Consider the following 22,162-nt stretch of genomic DNA (forward strand, 5'->3'; position numbering starts at 1 on the left):
ACTGATTCAGTGAAATCTAAAATGTTTTATTATTCTCTAGGATTGTAAAACTGAGGATGAACCATTTAAACTACTAACTATTTTGACTTAAGGAAGATTACGATTTCTAGACCCTTCCTCGTTCTCTCCATTGTTTATGATAACACCAAGTGGAATTTTAACCCCTGCAGTAGTTGAATTGTGGGGCTCTCCAGTTCTGCGCTTCCTGATTTGGTGTGATTTGCACGAACAAACACGTCACCCAGCCAAGAGGCAGCTTAGCTCAGGCCTGGACACGGTGCCCGGAATCCCCCAGCCAAAAGCTCTGGCTCCTGCTCATGCATGCTGGTTTGAAACGAGGACTCAGACTGGGAATGATGTCCCCAGTGGCATGTTAAAATAAACAGTAAAATAAGGGGCCTATTATGTGACAGATGATTCTGAAGTGCTATTCTAACCTTTACATGATATCAGTAATATAAATATACTTTTGATAAGGAAGAAGTGCATCTACTACCTGCATATATATAAACAGAATCAGAGCAGCAGATAAAGGGAGAGGCTGTAATGTAGGATGAATTCATGTTGTTTTCTTCTCATATGTTTTTCAGAGACATGAAGAAAGCTCCGAGCTCTGGCTTTCCAAGCAGGTAAGGTTATCTTCCTTCTCCCTGTCACAGTCTATACCTATCATTTTGAAAAGTGCCGTGATTTCCCTTGATCTCTTGTCTGCCTCGATTGTGTGACATAAATGCCATCGTCTTACTCATCTCTGTATATTTCTGTGGAGGCACATCTCAGCACTAGCTGCCTCTTGTTGGAAGGTTCTATTCATGCACGATATCCTGAACTGCTGATGATGTAAGCTCAGGCTGAGCAGCAGCAAGAAGAACTCTCAAATCACCTTCTTCAGTCTTCAGTTGCTTGGCCTCTGGCTCCACCATCAGATGTTGAAGTATATGTTAACAATGTGCCACGTCTGTGTGATGTTTTCACTGTAAGAAAAACATTTAAACAAGCTCTCCAAGCAGCCCCTTTGCTCAATGTGAATGGGAGAGCTGTGAACACTAAAGTGTGCTAACTAAGGAGAGCTAGCACCAAAGTAGAGCCACAGGGCCGCAACACAACACTTCCCTCCCATGTGTGGAGAAAGTGTATGATTGATTGATTTATTTTCTTTCAAGGAAGAGGTCTTTCTCGTTTTTAGTGTTTTATCCCAGCAGTGGTGGAGGCAGAGCAGTGGGGTGTCTGGCAGGATTTAACCATGTAGCCCTGCGGCCATACATGTTTTGTCTCTGGTAGTGGGTGATTTACAAACCAACACTTTTGGCACATCTGTTTGTGTTTATGAAGGTGTTAATCTAGGAAATGCTCATTTACTTGCTGTGAGGTTGAGGCAGTGCAGAGAGGTGGCATTTGCTTATGGATTTTTAAGATTTGTCCTCACATGAGTCCTCAGAGATCCACTGCACTTGTTTGGAAAACCCCAAAGCTTACTCTGGGGAACCTCTCACAATCTGAGATATTTGTTTTGAACCCATCAAATATAATAAGGCCTTTTTTATGTGAACGTTTGCCGTCCAGTGCTATGAGGATTTACTCAACATTTTAGTTAAAGTAAGACAGTGTATGGAAATAGAGGATGTGTTCACCAGAGCTGCATGGTATTTTATCTTTGAAGGTGACTATTACATGATTATGTTACTCTCTACTGAGAAAAGTAACCATTGAGTACTCTCACCTTTACCAAAAACATTTGCAATTTCCTGCAGAAGAGAACAGGATGCAAGTCTATCTGGACACCATTTGAATGTCTGACCAAGGGGAACCATGTGGAGAGAAATTGAAACTTGTCCCAAAGCTGAACCTTGAGGAACACCATATTGATAGGCAGAACAAGACAATGTGTGGTAACCAACCAAGACATCCACCCATTTTAGGCCAGTGTGTCCAGTAGGGTTCTGTTTATTAAAAGCCTCTATTTTCTTGGATTGTGGAAAGCTCCCACAGAGCAACGTTATACATTGCACAGGCACTTTCATCGGCTGTGTTTTGCAGACTTGTAAAAGGCATTAGTATGTTTTACCACAGTTTCAGATGAAAGAAAATGGTGCTCTTTCCTCTGCTGGCCATTCTAACCACCCATCTTTCCTTTCTGGGAATGGTTTCTCTGTCAGTCAGACAGCAGGGTTGACAGTAGTAAAATGCACATTTATTTATATAAAATTGTGGCAGATTGCTATTTTCAGGCTGAAAATGTGCTTTGACTGTGGAGGCCATTTGCACATCACTTTGATCCACTTGTTCATGTCATTGATTCTCTCAGTAATGCAAACCTTTGAAAACCAGATACTTCAGCACTGCTTCTTTGAGAGATAAATTGTGGTTTAAAGATCTGATATGTGTACACAGTTTGCATCCATAATAAATAGATGTATGTCATGGACCTAATGTGTCTTTGGGTTCTGCAGAACCAAGAGCCTGTGTTCTCCAAAGATGGCAACAGATTTTTCCTGACAGTCCCAGTCAAACAAGGAGGAAGAGGAGAGTTTCACCACATCGCCATGTTCACTACACAGGTGAAGGCTTTATGTAGTCACTTCTCTGAAGCTGATAACACATCAGAGTGTCAGCATAGATACAAATACACGCTTTAGTGTACTTGAAGTTTAACTGCTTTTAAAGCTGTGTGCACAGAATTGTGTTTTTTTAGTGGGTGGAATGCCACAGGGTCAATACAAACAATAAGGTGTATTTACAAAATCAGCCAAGTTTGTATTGATGTGGTCTTTACACAAAATCACGCAGCATGGGCACCAGAGAAGAGAGAGAATGTCTGGCTGACTGTAGGAGTCTTGTTGCCGGACTGATAAGTCCATTAAGACACAGCCTGCCTAAAGAGGGCATCGCTCCCCATTTGTTATCAAACAGTATGTAAACCTCAGTTTTCATGGAGCCATGTAGAGATGTGACCTGCTGCACGCTTGTCTCTTCTTGATTCTTTCAGTTCAGAGCAGATCAAAATGAAGTCCGACATCTGACATCAGGAAACTGGGAGGTGACCAAGATCATTGCGTATGATGAGAACACTGACAACCTGTGAGTCTGACCTGATGTACACAGAACCAAAAAAACTGTAAACACACTGAGCAGTGCATGATTCATACACTAACACAAACTCAAACTCAAACTGACTGCATGTTCCTTAAGGGTTAAATTAAAGTAATTTAACTTACAGACAATGAGGAGATAATGAACTTTAGCGTTAATTGATTTTTTTTCTCTTGACAGTTATTTTCTCAGCACAGAGGGTTCACCACGCAGACGGCAACTTTTCAGGTGTGTGCCATTGTGCTCTCAATGCGTAGTCTTAGAAACTAGTTTGATTATAACAGAAACTTCTTATAAATTGCTGTCAACATTTTATGCATCATTGCCTCATGTTAGGGACACAAAGTTTACTCTCTTTTCATTTCTGTCATTTATTTGTTATTTCCTTGTTCAATCATTATTTGGTCTTTGAAATATCAGGAAATTGTGAAAAATTCTTTTCTTGGTGTCTTTCTACAGCTGACTGTGACCAGACATCTCATACTTTTTTTGGTCAGGTGGATTTATTGTTTTGGTTTTGGTCTGTTTCGGGCATTTTTAGGCCATACCATAAACGTAAAGTTATGCCAGCTCTACCCTTGATCTCTTCCTCCTCTTCTTACTTTCATCATCTTCTCTCCTCAGTGTTAAAACCGTGGGTCTGTTCCCACGACGGTGTCTAACATGTGAGCTAAATAAAGCTCACTGCATGTACTTCGACGCTGACATCAGCCCAACAAACCAGCACGTTATCCTTCACTGTAAAGGTAGGCTGTCCACTGTCTCATTTTTAGGGCTCCTACAGTATTCCTGCTATTACACACACACACTCACTGTCTCAGGTTTTTCATGTGACAGTGTATGCCTGTTTAAAACTGCATATTGTAAGCACCAGAGCTGTGAAGTTTACTCACTCAAAAATACTTTGTACTTGTACAAATACAAGTTTACATGAGTCACATATAAAATAAATCAGAATAACATTATGAGGGTGTCTGGGGCGATGTGTTTAAACGGGCTTTAGGGGAACTACGGATGGAAAACCTGCTGGAGCCACATTTTAAAAGAAGTGCGCATTCTATATTTTTTCTGTCCAACTGAGAGCCATAGACTGTCTAAATAAATGAATAACAGCCAAAATATTGTTAGGAGAAAGAAAAGAACACTCAAGTGTATTATGTTGTTTACAATAAAGAAACAACAAGTTTCAATGTGCACTGGAAGACTAACAATATCCATACTCAAGAGACCTGAAGTCTTGTTGTGGTTCTTCATAATATTTTGTAAAATCCCTCTGTTCTAAGATAAATATTGAGAGTTGGTGAATTGATTAAAGTTACCACTCTGAGCTAGATATCCTAATGGTATCAAATGGTACACACTCTCTGCTTCGTTTGTGCGCATGTCAGAATACTTCCAGAAGTAAATGTCAGAATTTATCAAAGATATATTGTTTGAATAATGTATTTTTATTTTCTTTACATAAAATGAGATGAGAGTTGGCTTGGATGATTGCCAGCAGTAGTTTCAATATCTCATGAGAGAGTGCTACTAAGAACCAGGCAAGTCTCCAACAAAGGTTATTTTCTCCTGATCTGTTTGTGTTAAAAGGTACAATTTTGGTGTCAAAATGTTCCGCAGATGTGTAGCTTGTCTATATTTAGTCTGGTAATTATGGGCCGACAGGAATCCGAGATCATTATGAAACCAATATGAACCAAGTGAACCAAGCCAATGAGCTAATGCAAAAGTGATAAACAGTGTTCAGGTTAAAACAAGCATCTAATGCACAAGCATTCAAAAACACACAAACAATACAAAACAATATTGATTCAGCAGAAAAACGTGAGCATCCAGAAACACAGCATAATGACAGCATGTCAGCATAGGTCACTTTCACAGCATGGCATAGGTCACTGCTTTCCTTTGCTTTGCAAGAAGGTGATTTTTAAATCTCCTTCATCCTTCATCCAAATACACCTGGTGTTCATGGATAGCTTTTATCTTTGAATTCAAATGATCTGTCTAATGAATTACACTTAAAAGACAACAACAAATGGCTGCAGGCCAAAAAAAACCATGTGATATCACAGCTACTGTGTTTTATGTTGCATTTTATTTATTCATCTGTCACACACCAAGCTTTACTAGATGTGATCTGTTGATTTTAAAATCTCCCATCAGTTCCAAATAAGTCATAAAATGAAACAACTTGCCGCTTGTGTATAAAAACATTTAGCAATTTCATGAGGCCGTGTGTGGTCTGCTTTTGTAGTCTCATATTGTGAGTCAGGCTGTGACAGTGTCATTATTGAACAAGTAGCGTAGATTAGTTAATAGAGGATAACTCATATTGTTTGTGGTTTCAATTTATTTTGAGCAGATGAGAGCTCTTGGGCGATGGTGTGATGATTTATTGGACAATAATGCTGTTCCTGTTCTCAAAAGCAATATAAAAAATAATGCAGAGAGCAGACTGTCTTCAGAGGGCCAAGTTCATGTTGTCCCAACACCTGTTTTCATAGAGAGCAGCACAAGCCTTTATCAAATACCTGGTTTTCAAGCAAGCATACAGTGAATCCATTTCTCTGTGTGACACTAGGAATGCAAAATGTTGAAGCCAATACAGCCAACCAACAGATAAGCGCGTATAAGGTTAAAAAGTGAGAGCTGTGGTTCATGTTTTAGTTCAATAAAAGGAGAGCAGCAGGCACATGGATGTACCAGCCAGAGCTTGCAGCAGCTGGGAAAGCATTTTAGCTGCAGCTGAGCTATTGAGCAAACTGCCATCCTATTAACCTCTGACTAAGTATTTTGCAGAAGGACATTGGAAAGAACTGACTTAATCTGACAGTCTGAGGCCAATAGGGAGGCAGTGTGATCAGCCTTTAACCCCTAATTGATCCAGGTAAAGTAGGAAAGGTGAAAAGTAACAGATAACTGCCCAATACCATTTGTAATGTCTGTGTGTGTAGAATGTCAAAGGGTTCAGTTAATCAGTCTGAAAAGCCCCGTATTGATTATTGTTATTGTTATTGTTGTTATTGTTTTTCTTACAATTTTTTTTCTCTCTTTCAGGTCCTGGGGCTCCTACTGTGATCCTACACAGCCTCAATAATTCAAGTATGTTTGATTGTACCTCACATCTTAAACAATGAAGAAGCTAACATTTGTGAATAATGCATGAAAATCTGGATTTCAAGCAAAGAACTTTACTGTATCTGTAAAGACAACAACAACAAAAAAGTGCAGAAAGTGTAGAACTATAGAAGTAGACTCACTGATCGAGCCACCCTCATATGGCCACTCATGGAACTGCACTCTAGCTTAAACTATAATTTTCAGCCCCAGAGGTTGAAGTTGCTGTTTTTGTAGTCAAAGAGCAAGAACAGCTTCTGAAGAGGATCATTATGTTTTAAAGGTAGGGTAGGAGATTTCCTTCTGATGCACTTTTTGTTAAAATAGTGTAACCTCTCTTTACAATCCGATAGCAACCAGTTATAGTGCAAGTTTGGCAGTTTCGCTTTAAAATGAAGAATATTAATCATCTGTGGAAGCTATAAAACACTAAAAACATCAGCCAATCCTACGAGGCGCCCCTGTGCGTATAGTAGTCACTCTCTTCCTGCTCTGCGCGCACCAGAGAGGTACGTGCATGATGGCCGAAGTCACAGACTGGTTGGGAGGCGTGGCTTCGGGGTGAGCTCCGAGAGAAAGGGGCGTGTGTTTACATTTGAAATCTGGCTGACTCTCACTGAGTTTTCAAAATCTCCTACCCTACCTTTAAGGGTGGATACTTTTTGCTGTAGTTTTAATTCCTAAAAGAATCTGGTCTGGGAGATCAGATGAGGCTACTGAAATGTTAGCCTGGCCAGCTACCCAGATACCCAATAAACCTTTAAAAATTCTCTCTGTCAGATGGGTCAGGACTTCCTCCCCTTCACAGCCAGATCCCCTTGGCACTAACCCTATTGTACAGATTGGAACTACTATGTCTTAAATGGGGCAATGCAATGACCTGCTGCTTGTCTTCTAAAACATTTGCAGAATTGCCTTGAAATTAATTTGCTATACAAACCTAAGTTTGTATAGCAAATTAATTAAAACAGCCATTCACCGGTGTACTTACTCCACTGTTCACTGTTTTGAATGTCTTTTATTGATAGAAGTTTAGTCATCATTCTGCCTGTACGCCTCTGCATGTCACATGCTTTGTATTCCTGATCGGTGGTATGTCTATACAGCTGTGTCCAGAGGGAGTTTATACTGCATCTGTTGACACTGCCCCCTGGAAATCCAACATGAACCTGCAGAGACCAGATTCATTCTCTGTGTAGAATAGATAAAGAGTTAATTAGAATGGCTGGCCAGGTGACTGAAATGTGCCCTGCTGAAGATGAAGGCAGTAAGAGTTCACATGATTTTTTTTACCCTGTGAATGTGAATATTAAAGTTGATTTAGTGGGGGGCTTTAATGGGGCTGGCACTGTGTCTACTGAAGTGCAGTCAGTGTAAAACTTGAACAGGGTTGACTTTCTTTTGAAACTGGCCTTCTGTCAAAGCCAGCAGTGTTCAACCACATGAGCCGTCATTATTTGAATTGACTCTGGTCAACAGGGGGCTGACAAATCCAGATCCCCCCCCCCATCTTCCTTTCCTTCATCATACAGACACATATGCTATACACACACATCATTCCTTCTCTGTACACACATGCTTCTTCTTGTTATCCATGACTGTATGTCTATGTTCACCAAAAAGTTAACAGCTGTGCTGCAGAAAAGCAAGCAATTTGCCCAGGGTTATTTGGACAGGCCCTCCATCCACAGCTGGGAACTCAAGCCCCCTGGCGCTTTCATAATGAGACGTCTATTGATTTTGGGTTTTCCATTAGAAATGCTGGATGAATTCCATTTCATTTAGCTGCTTCTCAGATGGCTTGAATGGAAAAATGGCCAAATCAGAGAGGCATTGTTTATTACGTGGGGAGAAAATAGTGTTTTTTCCTGTTCTGTAGGCCAGATAGAGTGAGCGGCTGCCATGTGTAAAAATGCCTCTTAGAAATGGAAACTTTTGACTGTATGTTAAACTAATGACCAAATTAATATGGTTTGAATTGAAGCCAGGCTTTTTCCACACTATCCGGCAGGTCATGCATTTTAATTGAAAAGCTGGAAACAGAACAGAGAAGATAGAATCCACAAATTTACTGAACCTGAAACAATCCACTGACCTCAGGTTTTACCTCTGTGTTCCAGCTCCAAAAACAGCACTTTGTGTTATTGTGGGTCATTTGTATTCAGCCAAACTTGGATTATTGACAGCAATTTTTACACCCTTTTCTTTCCAGATTACTACATCCTTGAGAACAACTCTTTGCTGAAGGCAGCCTTGAAGTACAAAAGGATCCAGCTGACTGACTTCAAAAGTGTTCCAATGGAGCATTTTGGTAAGAATAAAAAAAGCACTGGATTCTGCATCGTTACTGTGAATCACGATGAAATGCAGTTCAGACACTTTTATTTCTTTTTACAGATTTACCTTTGAAGATCTCCTACCCTCCAGACTTCTCTGATTCTCGCCACTATGGACTGCTGTTGGTGGTGTATGTACTACAGTCCAAATCTTATACTGAAGGACAGAAAATGTATGCATATTTACTGTAGAGTGCCCAGTTGTAATCAATCCCCTTATAGTAGAAGAGACATTTGCATACAAAGTTACTGTGGTCAAGTCAATTTGTGCTGCAGTGTGATTGACTCCTCTTTACATTAATTTGAATAATCAAACAGAAAAACACAAATAGGTGTTTATATGGTGGGCAGACATTCAGTGTTTAACAAACAATGATCCCGCTAACAGGTGTTGTGTGTATCCAGCGCCTGGTACACCTCATTCCTTTTAACACTGTTGTCCAAAAACTACTAAAAGCAAATCAATAAAGCACACAGCCAGCGAACGGCTGACATGTTGCTTTATTACCATGAACACAAACAGTAGGTCATTATAAATCATTCCTGTCATGCTGCTGTAAATACTCACCAGAGCAACTAACTTTATTTTCCTGTGGCTGAAAGTAGTCCCCAGCCAATTCACCATGTATTCTATTTTATATAACAGTTTTTAAAATAAGACAAAAATAATGAACACAACACTTTTAATAATAATCATTTTTATGTATGCTGAAAATTTGTTAGTGCAGGTTCTGGGTGTAACTAACTGTGCTGTATGTCCTTTGTGCAGTGACAGTGCCCCTGGTGGTCAGACTGTGAGTGACCGCTTCTCTTTGGGCTGGGACTCTGTCCTTGTCAGCTCTGACAGTGTCATCGTGGCCCGTCTGGATGGCCGGGGCAGCGGCTTCCAGGGTCAGAGGATCCTGCACGAGGTTCACCAGAGACTGGGAACAGTTGATGTTCAGGACCAGATCGCAGCAGTCGAGTATGTTTTCAGATTTAATTTTTAATCAATTCTATTTTAATCAGCTTTGTCTGCACCTGCACAGATTTTCTTAATAATACTCAGAATACTTGTCTGATTTAGGTTTTCATCCGGTTTTAATATGGATCAGGTTGAACACTTTCAAGTTTCCTGCTTCTGCTTTATTATTCACTTCTTTCCCGAAATACTTCCCTTGCCACAATAGGATTTTAATCTTAATTTCCTTCCCAGTTTACACGATGGTTGTTACATGTGTTTTCTTTATCCTACACAAACAGTGTTTACTCTAAAGAGGACACAGTCATATGACATTACATTACAGTTTCACCACAACAAAGAGTTTACAACTAATAAAAGTTTTTAAAGAAATTTTACTCAAGGGAAAGTTAATTAAAGAAAACACCTGTATATAACAGTTAAGGACAAGTAAAGGATAATAAATCATAATCTGGTCATAACTCATGTACTGTGTGCATCCTCCTCCAGATACATGATGAAATTTCCATACATTGATCGGACACGGATAGCAGTGTTTGGAAAGGTAAGCCTGTGTTTTTGCTGTTTTTTTTCATACACATCACACACTCTTCTTTACTTGCAGTGATGTGATGATAAACCTACAAAAAACACTTTATCAGCTGACGTTTAATAATTGCATATGTGTGTTCACATAGGGCTATGGAGCCTACATCACATTAATGATGCTCAAGTCAACTGACAGCCTGTTTAAGTGTGCATGTGCGATGTCACCGGTGACAGACTGGAAGCTTTATGGTGAGTACAAAATATCCCTCAGAAGCTGCATTTACATCAGAAACAGGTAAAACCCACAGCTTCAGACTCATCCTTACCTTAAGCAGGAGCTGAGGTACCCCAGGATTTTAGCTGCAGACCAAAATAAAAATAAAAACCTCTGTAATCAGTTGTAATCAGTAACTCAGTTGACGCAGACGGCTCTTTGACCTATATAAAATGTAAGTCAGGTATTTTAGGCTGACAGGTCCACCACTTTGTTCAGGCACTCACCTGCAGCTGAGGCCCTGTCTACTAATGGCACTGTTAAGAATGCAACTCTTCTCATTTGCACAGCGTCAGCGTTCTCTGAGCGATACCTTGGCATGCCATTACGGGATGACAGCAGATATCAGGTGCGTGTGTTTACCGCCTCCCTGCGCTTGTTTGTTGTTGATCTTTTGAAACCATGTAACATCGCTGACACGCCTACAGTTAAGCTCCCGCAGTTGCAGAACGCCGCTGCTATCAAAGTCAGAGGCAGCAGTGCTTCACTTTCCTTGTGTGTGCTTTCTGTTTTTTTTTTTTTTGCTCATGCTCTGTAGGATTTTGTCACTCATCTCTCTTTGGTAACTGTGTGCAGTAGTGTGTCAGATCAGATGTCAGATTTTTTATTTTTTATAAGGATCACCAGGCTCTCACAGGCCTGCTGATATAAAGTATCTCTGTACTGCACATAGAAAATAGCTGGGACAGAGCACTTTGTAAACAACCGACAGAATTGCATTTTACTCATCATTTGCACCAAAATGTGACATTTCAGGCATATATAATAATATCTGTGGGAGACACTTTATCACTAAAAGATCTCTAATTGACTCTATTGACTGTATCATTCCATTTGCTACCCATTCTTTTCATTTGATCACATTCTGCATCTTTGTCCATTGTATTCCTCATCGCCTGTTTGAATATCTATCAATTCATTATCTCCTCGCTATTTCTGATTCCTCTGCAGTTTTCCAGTGTGCTGCAGAACGTTCAGGCACTTAGGGAGCAGACACTGATGCTGGTGCACGGCACAGCAGATGGTAAGAGAAAATAAATCATAAGATAGAATGAAAATATGTGCCACATCACTGCCGAGCGCAAAGAGGCGTACGATCCTGGAAGGTAATGAGGCAAATGGTTTTTAATCAAAAGATAAAAGGAAAAGTGGGTTATCTAAATTGATGCTGGGATTTCCAGAGGAAAACATTCCCTGATGAAGCATGCATGTCAGATTTTGTTGGGGGTATTTCCATCCTTCCAGAATCTGATTGTCTCTTCTTTTTCGCCTGGTTAGGATTCAGGCTGAATCTTGCTGACATATTTCCTTTCTTTATCCCCAGCCAACATCCACTTTCAGCATACTGCTGAGCTCGTCAAGAACCTTGTGAAAGTTGGAGCAAACTACTCAATGCAGGTGTGTAGAGCGGAGACAACAAGTTACTGCATTTGGAAAAAAAAACAATGAGGCAAATGTACAGTTAGTACAGTGTTACTGCACCACATGCAGATGATGTGAATATGCATTCAAAATGCTGTTGTAGTGTGCAATCACACAGCAAGTTGCAGCTGGTATCCTGGTCATACTGTGCATGCAAACAACAGGAAGTCAGGAGTTATAGTTTGATAGTGCTGATTTGGCCACAACCAGCAGTTGGAGATGCTGCAGGAAGTCTTGATTGCAACAGTGTTCACAAAAGTGAACTCTCCACTTTTAAGAGCTGTGACCCAGTCAAATATATACACCCGCATTTATATGCATTATTAATTGTGACTCTTATAAGATTATATAAAGGTCTGTGTCTTGGCCATCACTATCAATCCAAAACAGGCTAAAAGAAGAGGATTAGATCCAGCCTCAAACTCACATATTAAGCCTTAGTGAGGCTTCTAGACTGACCAGGGGCCGCTAGACTAGACTGCTACCTCCGTCTATCCAGCCGGTCTAAAAAAATATATAATTTATTTTTATTAATATTTTTATTTTTAAACCACAAACTTCCCACATTATGCAATGTAAAATAAAAACACAGTGCTATTAAAAATATTTTTGTGGTGAGTGGTGCATTGTGGGCTAAGATTTTGCATTTTTTGTATGTATGACAGAAGTTTGTCATCAGTGGAAGTAAAATATTTTCTGCTTTCTATGTTTTGGGCCTTCATCGCCTCCTGAGAGGAAGATTTACTGCATAGCTGTACAAAGGCTCCACATTGTTTTCCAGCTATTCACTGATTTTGCTCTTGGGTCGTGAGCAGGTAGTGCAATAATAAAAAAAGCTGTTTTGATAACGGCCTGCTGCTAATGGAACTATAATCTGAAACAATCTGAAACTAAAACAATGAGCTTAAGGACACGAACACATCCCTGACTGAGATGAAAGATGATGTACAACTTTTACAATCACAATTCTAAAGATGCTCTAACTCTCCTTTACCTTGGCTGTCAGATCTACCCAGATGAGGGCCACTTCCTGTCTCAGCAGAGTCGCCTGCACCTCTACGCCACACTGACCAGCTTCTACAGGGAGTGCCTGAAGGAGGAGCTGCTACCGCTACCTGATGAGGAAGAGGAAGAGGAGGAGTAATGGAGGAAAGGCTTTGAGGAGCAGACCTGTGGCAGAGCTTGAAGAATTTAGCTAAAATCCGTCAAGGCCTTTTGCGTTTGGACCAAGTGTTTAGCCAGATATGGACCCTGGGAAAGAGCTGTTACTGCTCTAAACGTTTGTGACTGTGTGTGTGTGTGTGTGTGAGTGTATGGGTACTGGAGTGTATGAATGTGTATGTATAAATGTGTTGAAAAGATAACTAAGGGACAGGACAGTGACACTCGTATTGCCAGGACTTGAGGCCGGGACTGCCCCATAGCATAAAGTCATTTCAGTTTTGGGGGGACTGTCCGTTTCTTGGCAAAGCACACGGAAGACTGCCTCCATCTCTTGCAGGCTCTCTGGGCTGCAGTCACCCACACTTAACCAAGTGCATGGTTTTTTTAACCCCACCTTTAGCCTTCACCCATTTTTGCTATGTCAGTCTCCTTTTGTGGTAGCACTTGGGAAGAAGAGAACATAGATGTACACTTTCTGATCTCACCTCTCCTTTGGTTGTTATATCGTCGCACAAGGAATTGCTCCAGTCATCTAATCATCTGCAAAAAAAAAGAAAAAAGAATAAAAGTTTAGTCATAAAAACTTCACCTGGATCCTAAATAAGTGCAATTTCCTGCTGAAACCCTCCAACCATCGCCCACCTTTAACGGAAACAGTTTTATGAGGTCACACTTTATTGTACGGGGGGGGGAGTCTTGTGTAGACATGTACAATGCCTTATGAGGTTCAACATACTGTACTTGCTGGCATTGTTAGGCATCTGTTAGCAGTGTCATGTTAACCTATGTCAACTCAGGTCCTCAAGACACAGCAACACGGTAAGTTTAGAACGTTCTACCACACTAACAGTATGTGATCATAATGGATGCTGACCACACTGCAAAGGTTCTCCATCTTAATCTGTATTCCTAAATCGAATGACAGAAGTAGGTGTGACATCATTTCCAGTGTTAGATTAAAGAGACACTCCTCCTATTTGTTGGGATGCTCATATTTCCAGGAAATAATATAAGAGAATTAGACGGTAATGGCTATACTAGGATGGACAATTTTACCAGTGTCAGTAAGGTGTTTGCATGTCTACAGGGAATGTGTCAAGTGTTGCCACATTTTGTACAGTACAATACAGCAGAGTGTGTACATAAATATATTTTTAAGATGTCAGATCTCATAGAAAGTTTAGTCTATGGGGATGGATTGATTTGACCTGGATGTCTTCTGTATTTAGTTTTTTTTTCTGTTATCCTTTCAGCTGTTGATTTTCTTCTTAGGATGGATTTTGTAATGCTTGTTCAAGTTCTTTTTGTCATTTAAAAAGGGAATGGGCAGGGTTGAAGTTTTTTGGGGTTATTGTGATTGTCCTCTAGTGATGATTATAAATAAAAAAAAAAACAAAACACAAAGTAAACTCTGAAGTATTGTTCTCTGATGTATAGAGCACATATGACAGCCAGACCCACCACGGCCTTTGATTGCTGCATTGATTGTCTGAGTACACTTCAGTCTAATGTTTGTTTGTGTTTGTTTTTTTCACCTTGGGAATCACATTAAGGAAAAGAGGCCTCAGGACTCCTGCAATAATGATTTAGCAGACAGGATCTGCTCATTCAGATTCAAACGTCACTGCATAAACACTGCACGTCTGTGCACATTAATCAACACCTTAACGACCAAGCACATGTTGCTGCAGGAAGTGAAGCACCAGTATTGGCATTTTCCATCCGCACACACAAGCCTATCATTTTGATTTTTTCCCCCATATTTTTCATTTTCTTTTTATATTTTCCATGAAGGGTGTTGTTGTTACATCATAGCTGAGTCAAACTAAGGAGCAGGTTTTCACGAGCTTGTTTGTGGTACAGTCACGTAGACTCTGGTTGCCCCGCTTCTGGCTATGCAATGAAATTAATAATCCAACAAATGAGCGTGGAATGCTTTGTTCATCTACTCCTTATCTTAGTTTCTCACATATTAACTGCGTTATTCATGTCTTTGCATGTTCACAAGTAAAAATGCAGGTTGTACATGACTGTGTGTCTGCTCATTGTGTGATATATAGACTGAACTTCTACTTCCCACATAGTCAGAAGCTAAGCATCACTATTTTTGTCATGTCCACACTGGACTTACCAGCCTGTCAGCTAACTTGGTTGTCATGGCCGCCCTCACACTGGGAAATACTTGTTCCTGAAAACTACTGTTAGTTGACTGTTTTGTTTTAGGTGGCTGACTGTGTCAATGAGACACAGAGAAAGGTGGACATTGATTATTGAGTCCATGGGATGACTGATTAAACCTTGGTGTGACACCTGGCTGACATCTCTTCCTGTAGCTTCTAGCTTCATCCTGGTGATGAAGACCTAACTGTTTCCAGTGATCTCCAAGCCACCGATGTCACATGCTGCTGTCTAAAGCCACTTCCTGTCCTGTTTGCTCCTCCGATCTGTTTTCAGTGCTTGTCATCCTATGAGAAAAGATCAGCCAACACACATATCGCCCAAAGTCTGACAACCGAGACAACAGAGACAACTTAAACAACGACGTGTCTGCATGTCAGGTCAACAGCAAGCTCATGAAAACCTGTTACACCAACAAAGACAAACCCTTGAATGAGCAAGTATCACAGCATTTGGCTGTTATATTGCAAAAGACTTTACTTCACTACAAAGGCCCTGGTTGTATTTTTATTGTGTGCTCAGATTTAAAAACACAAAATAAACTAAACCTTGTACAGGTGCACCTCTTTTTTGTGCTAAGCTAGCCTAAACACATAAACACTGTCTTGGCACGATGGCGATCTCTGACAATCTCAAGCTAACAAGCACACTTCTTATAAAGTTAAAATGACTTTATCACTGGAAAAATCAGCTGATGATGTGATGTAAGGCTCCACAACAGCTAGTAATGGATACTGTGGTGAGTTTATCTGACAGAACACTGACAGAAGCAGTGTAGCAGCCATGGCAGTGGATGATAGAGGTTATTGTTAAAATAGTCAAGATAAACCCAGATGACAAACAGGGGCTGGTCATAGCTACACACACCAGACCCACAGAATGTTTTTTGTTAAGCAGTGTATGTTTAAACATTCTAAGTGTTTGATGTGACAGAGAGGTAATTCATAATGGAGACGATAAGGTGATGGCAAACAGACATTACAGTTAATGAACGCCCTGAGTGATGGGGAGTGGGAAGGTAGGGAGATGCTGTCAGGATGCTGACAGAAATCCAGAGCTTCAGGTTCACTGAACACTCTATCACAGCACTGAAGGCAAACACGCATTTGTATCCATAAGTCAGACAAGCGTGGTTATTATTAGCTATCAAGCATCCAACTTACAGTTGGGTTCCCTCAACACCCCATTGTTAACATCAGGTCATGATACAATATCATACATGTCTGTGGAGCTGCTGTGGAGTGTGTCACTTTATTTTAACACAGTGTCTGATAAAACTAGTTTACCACAGTCTCCATAAATATGGGTATCATCAGTCATCCTGCTGACTGAAATTAACATGACTGCAGCACAAGATTATTATTTTTGTGTATTTTACAGAACCTATTTAATGGTTAAGCAGTTTTTTTCTTTTTTTGAGCCAATGTAGAAAAAAACGGTGTTGATTAAATATCATAATTTCAGCACCAGAAAGTCCAATATCCATTTGGCCTATTTTTACAGCTTCTTTTCCTGATGAAATACTATAATATATAATGCAACTGAAAAATTAAATTCCACTCTGGGCAAAGCTTTTAGTGAAATTCTTTCCAGGTGGTGATCATTATTATGCAGACACACATTTGTGTAAAGTTGTTTTCTCACGCCCAGCAGGTGGCAATCATCATTAGCTGGTTTGCCATCATGACAGCAGGACAAGGAGTCATGTGACAAATGGACATAGCAGCTAATTCCACCAACATTTTGGATTACTGTACAGTTTATGATGACCAAACATCGAAGGTAAGACATCGCTCTCTTCATTACGGCTGTTTAAAGTGAAGCGTGTTGTTTCTGCTATAGCTCGGTGAGTGTTGGTGGTTTGGTGATGACACGCACCTGTAGAGCACCTGCACGACACGTCATGTTGTTGTTGTTAGCCTCAAGTAGCATGGTGGCTACTGACAGTTTGGCCCGGTGTTCCAGTTTAACTGGTGATCATGTTGACTGGTGATATTTGTTTACATTCCAGGCAACCAGATGTGCTTGGTGTTGGCCTCCGCAGATTCGTCACAATCCGAGACAACTCCTATGCTGTGTGGCCGTCAAATGTCGCAAGATATAGATATCCGCGTTGAATAAAAACAGCCGTCCTGTCGATACCGTGCACAGAAAGTAATGAAAACGTGCTTAAAACAAAACAGCCACATGTATAAATAAAGCCCCATGCGGGATTCGAAACTCTGCACAACAGCAATATGATTACCAACCCAGCGTCGTATTCTCTGCACCACGGACAAGCTACTGTCTCCTGTCGCTTTACCTGCACATATCTCCTTCACGGTGTTGGCCGTTCAACACACGTGAGTGATGCGGTGAACACGCCCATGTTAACCAGTGACAGTCACAACTTAACATGGGCAGATGACCCTCTTTAAAAGCGAAATAAACCAACACAAAGCAGCGTTTTTCACAGCGAAACTCAGCTATAGGGAAGAATACACAAGCACGGACACCGTCACGTTGAATGGATTTGATGTGAACCATGTGAAATATGTAACTCTGGCCTTTTTGATCGGACCACCGAACTACAGCCACCATTCAAAACATAAGCAGCGCTGTGTGTCACAGCGACACTGGTATTGTGAAGAACATTCAAAGACAACCACCACGACGTGACCACAGTCCAGTTATCATCTTCCATGGTGCCCTATAAAGGAGCTAAATGCAGCTTTATCCCAATATCTGTGGTTGATTCTGTCACTCGCTCACATTTAGGCGGCGAGGTTAACGCGGCCATGTCAACTAGTGACAGTCACAACTTAACATGGGCAGACTTCTGCATCCTCAAAAACGAACGATCGTCTCTCACGGCAAACTCAGGTGATGTAAAAACACACAGACATGGCCACCGAGGACACAAACCGTGGGTTGACAGCGTTTTTTGGGTTCGATGTAAACATTTAGAGCTAGTTTAAAGCTCTGTTTGATTACACTGCTGAGCCACAGACATCGGAAGCGAAACGCACCTTTCAAAATAAGAGCAGGTGGCACCATGCACAATACCAGTGTCGCTGTGACACACAGCGCTGCTTATGTTTTGAATGGTGGCTGTAGTCACAGCTTGATGTTGTGACAACTTAACATGGTCTGACTCTGTACAACTCTTACACATGAAAAACTGTGAAAGGTGATGTAAAGAACGCACAGACATGGTCATAGCAGCGTTCTGTGCCTTCGATGTAATCATTAAAAGCCTAAATAAGCCGTGCTTGATTACGCTACATAGCCACACACACATTAAGTCAAAATAATGTTTATTGTTGTAACGATAGCTTCCATTTTACAAACACACTACACAATAAAATGCGGCATCCACAGGGGGTTGACCTATGCAGTTCCAGTGGAACCACCTCCCACACAGTGTACACTCGATCTAAGAGAAAAAAAACATGCATGACTGTTCCACAATCAATATCTTAAATTCCATTTAGAAGTGTAGAAGAATGTCCTTACCCATTTAGCGTGTGCATCATGCGTACCACACATTTGACACAGTTCAGACAGATCATCTGTTGATGAGAGATATTGATTATATTTCCTGAAATAAACACCTGTAATACGATATAAACCAACCTGTTTCATTGAGTAGCCTTTGGGCTATTTCCATCCGATATTGTGTGATTTGCTCTTTAGAAAAGGGTTCATTCAGCACCTCTTGGCCTAAAACCATATCTGCCAACTTAAACAAATATGTAGATGTAGGACCATTAACTAGTTCAGTATAAGTTGTATAAACAGATGACAACACATCCACTTACTTTACACACAATAACCCCACAGGAAGTTGCATCCTGCTGACTTGGATGAGCAACTGTACTACAAGCCCAGCGGGAGCAGTTCAGGCCTCGTTGTCTCATGAAAGCCCTGTTTAGCAGAAAGTAAATACCGGTACTCTGTTCAAGTTGTTGTCACAGCCAAGTCATTAAATGCTCCTTAAAGTTTTCCCCACCTTACATCACTGCCTTGTTTTAGTGCTGCTGTCTGAGCACCAAATGGATCCAGATAGAGCGTGCGTTTGTCTTGTGGGTAAATAATCTAGAAAATAGCAATCCATCACAATCAAATAATCAAAATGTAAATTCTAATTGAGAACAGAAAAAACTCCTTACAGCCAATGTCCAATGGTTGTTATCACAAACTGCTCCCATCATAACGTCATACTCTGCTGGATTAACCTGTAATTTTGCCATACAGAACAGGGACTGTGAATGACTCTTTGTTGCCCACAGTGTGATAAAAGGCATAATAACTTACCTTCCTATGTCCTTTTAGTTTCCCCTGCCAAATTGCAGTCATTTGAAACGAATCGATCAAAAACACCCTTTTGTTCATTTGTTTTAACTTTTTAAAAACAACTGTCAGGTATGCATTAATAATCTGTAATGAAATTAAATAGTAATATAATTAAATAGTTCCACAAAACACACAACTTCTCCAAGGCCAAGTTTTTTGCTTACCTCACTTTCTACAAGTTTACCAGGCCCAAGGTGTTCCTTTAAGTTTTGGGTAAACAATTTATATGGGCCAATCTTACTCCATAAAATGTCTGGCTTTTTCCCAGCCCAAATTTTATTTACTACTGTAGAAAGAAAGTAAAAGTACTTGTAATGACAGACATCTGCACAGACAAAATACTGAAAGTCCATAATTACCAGTTTCCACTGAATCCGGTTGTATTGCTGACAGCAGTAGAGTAGTAGCAGCAGAGCCAGATGGTAGAGGAGCAGGGCTTGATGATGGAGGAGCAGGGCTAGGTGACGGAGGAGCAGGGCTAGGTGACGGAGGAGCAGGGCTAGGTGATGGAAGAGGTGAAGGGCTAGGTGGTGTTAGAGTAGGGCTAGATGACAGAGGAGGTGAAGGGCTAGGTGGCGGTGGAGCAGAGGTAGAGGGTATGGGAGCAGGTGAGTTGTATGGGGAGGAAATAGTGGATGGTGATGCTGAAAGTGTGGATAAGGAAGGCCATTTGTGGGGGATGCGGGGTGTGGGCTGTGTGTATTTGGTAAGGTGGTCAATGTTTACTTTATGCACCACCTTGTTCCTGTGGGAGATCAGGTCAGCACTTTTCCCTTCAATTTGTATGATGGTGAAGGGCCCAAGGAGTGATGTTTCTAGTTTTCCCCCCTTTCTTTGCTCCTGACGGATGTTTTGCCTCATGACCTGATCTCCCACAGCAAAGTTGTCCTCATGCCCCGTCTCCTCCCTCTTCCTCTTAACTTTAGCCCTGACCCTCTCAGTGTTTTTCAGGGAAACTGCATAATTTCTTTTCAGTGTTTTAAGTCCTGCTGATAATGTTTCCTGCCCCAACACATTCTCCACAATGCTATCGGTTACCTGAGAGGAAATATATCACAATGTTGGTAAACCAGATTGATGGATTACTGTACCATGCACCACATACATGTATTGAGAACACACCTCATACTCTTCTGGAATCTCAGTAGGATATCTTGCCTCCCTACCAAACATTAGAAAATAAGGCGAGAACTGAGTTGTCAGCTGTTTTTTTGTTCTCAGGGCAAACATTGTGGACTGCAGGTTGCTGTCCCAAGTCTCAGGCTTCTCCCCAACTAGTTTATTCAAAGTCCTGTAAGATCAAAGATAAACACAGTTACAGGATTGCAAAAAGTAACACAAAATCCACAAACATTATAAAAAAAATACCTTTGAATGGTCCCATTCATTTTCTCTACCAAGCCATTGGTCTGGGGGTGGTAGGGAGAACACAAGCTTCTCTTTATTCCCAGCTTGTCACAGATCTTATAGTTCATCTGGATTAACAATAATAATACTGAGACAAAACTTATCATTGAAAATAGGGGCAGATAACATGACAAGTGGTATTACCTGATTGACAAATTCACGTCCTTGGTCGGTTAAAAGCCTTTTTGGGGCACCAAATTTATAAAAGAAGTCCATAATACAGTCAACGACCTCCACTGCTCCTTTGGACTTCAGTGGGTATGCCTCTGTCCACTTTGTAAAGTAATCTATCATTACGCAAATGTACTGGTGGCCCTTCTTTGTTGGTGTGAGCTTGCCAATAAGGTCCATGCCCACTAGTTCCAGTGGCTCAGTTATCTTAAACATAAAAAAGTCAAGTTATGGACATGGCTTCAATTGGAAATATGTTAAATGTTTTAAAGCAGTCACCTCAATGGGGATGTATGCCTTCTTTATTTTCATAGTGTTTCTTCTGGCCTGGCATTCAGGACACTCAAATATCTACAATAAAAGTATGGGGTGAATAAAAGTTACCAAAAATTACCATGCACAGATTAAAAAAAAAAAACTTACCCATTTCCGTATGTCTTTTTCCATACCAGGCCAGTAATATCTACGTGAAATAGCATCAACGGTTTTCTCCATCCCACAATGGCCACCATGTTCACTAGCATGCAAATCCTTGAACACCTGGTTTGCTTCCTCAGGTGACTTAACCACTTTTGCAAGGTGTTCTTCCCGCTTGCGTCTTCGGCAAATATAGTAGAGCTGCTCATCTAATGATGATTCAGTTTATTTTTTTTAATGAAATTGTAATTTACAATGGAAAATAAAACAACAGTTACCACTTACCCTTAATTAAGTAATTTTCACACCTTCTCCGGATAATGAACCGGCTCTTTGCCGAAGAGCCCACAGGATAAGCATTATTTGTCAGAAACCTTTCAATTTCCTGAACCATTTGGGGATTCATTTTTCCCTTCCTACACTCTCTAATTCTTACCTTAACAAACTCCACTTACCTATATCTTACCTGTTTCACTAATCTACTTTTAACTATCTGTATTCTCTTGCTAACTAAATTGCTATTGCTACTGCTGTTTCTGTTTCTATCTCTATCTCTATCTCTATCTCTATCTCTATCTCTATCTCTCTCTCTCTCTCTCTCTCTCTCAAATCCACCAAACTCGCCACAAGTAGGCAATCATGGTTTACCTATATATATACCTTTTGTCATCTGTACCTTACAAGGTGGAACGTGTTGGGGAAATTGCACACAGATAGTTATTGGTTGAGGACTTATCAGCAGGACTTGTAGCACCATGGTTA

General features: G+C 40.7%; 1 protein-coding gene across 1 annotated transcript in view; it reads left to right on the plus strand.

Moving 5' to 3' along the window:
- Window positions 1-14,231, plus strand: part of dpp10 (dipeptidyl peptidase like 10) — a 75,154-nt gene extending 60,923 nt beyond the window's left edge. Inside the window, exons 12-26 of the mRNA XM_028392956.1 lie at window positions 591-629; window positions 2,451-2,558; window positions 2,987-3,078; window positions 3,271-3,318; window positions 3,715-3,836; window positions 6,148-6,192; window positions 8,420-8,518; window positions 8,605-8,674; window positions 9,313-9,507; window positions 9,994-10,048; window positions 10,182-10,281; window positions 10,597-10,655; window positions 11,258-11,330; window positions 11,631-11,704; window positions 12,735-14,231. Coding sequence (XP_028248757.1) covers window positions 591-629; window positions 2,451-2,558; window positions 2,987-3,078; window positions 3,271-3,318; window positions 3,715-3,836; window positions 6,148-6,192; window positions 8,420-8,518; window positions 8,605-8,674; window positions 9,313-9,507; window positions 9,994-10,048; window positions 10,182-10,281; window positions 10,597-10,655; window positions 11,258-11,330; window positions 11,631-11,704; window positions 12,735-12,872 — 1,317 coding nt within the window. The 3' untranslated portion in view covers window positions 12,873-14,231. The remainder of the gene's footprint in view (window positions 1-590; window positions 630-2,450; window positions 2,559-2,986; window positions 3,079-3,270; window positions 3,319-3,714; window positions 3,837-6,147; window positions 6,193-8,419; window positions 8,519-8,604; window positions 8,675-9,312; window positions 9,508-9,993; window positions 10,049-10,181; window positions 10,282-10,596; window positions 10,656-11,257; window positions 11,331-11,630; window positions 11,705-12,734) is intronic.
- The last annotated feature ends 7,931 nt before the right edge of the window (window positions 14,232-22,162 follow it).

Source organism: Parambassis ranga, chromosome 21, assembly GCF_900634625.1.
Source record: "Parambassis ranga chromosome 21, fParRan2.1, whole genome shotgun sequence".
Lineage (NCBI taxonomy): Eukaryota > Metazoa > Chordata > Actinopteri > Ambassidae > Parambassis > Parambassis ranga.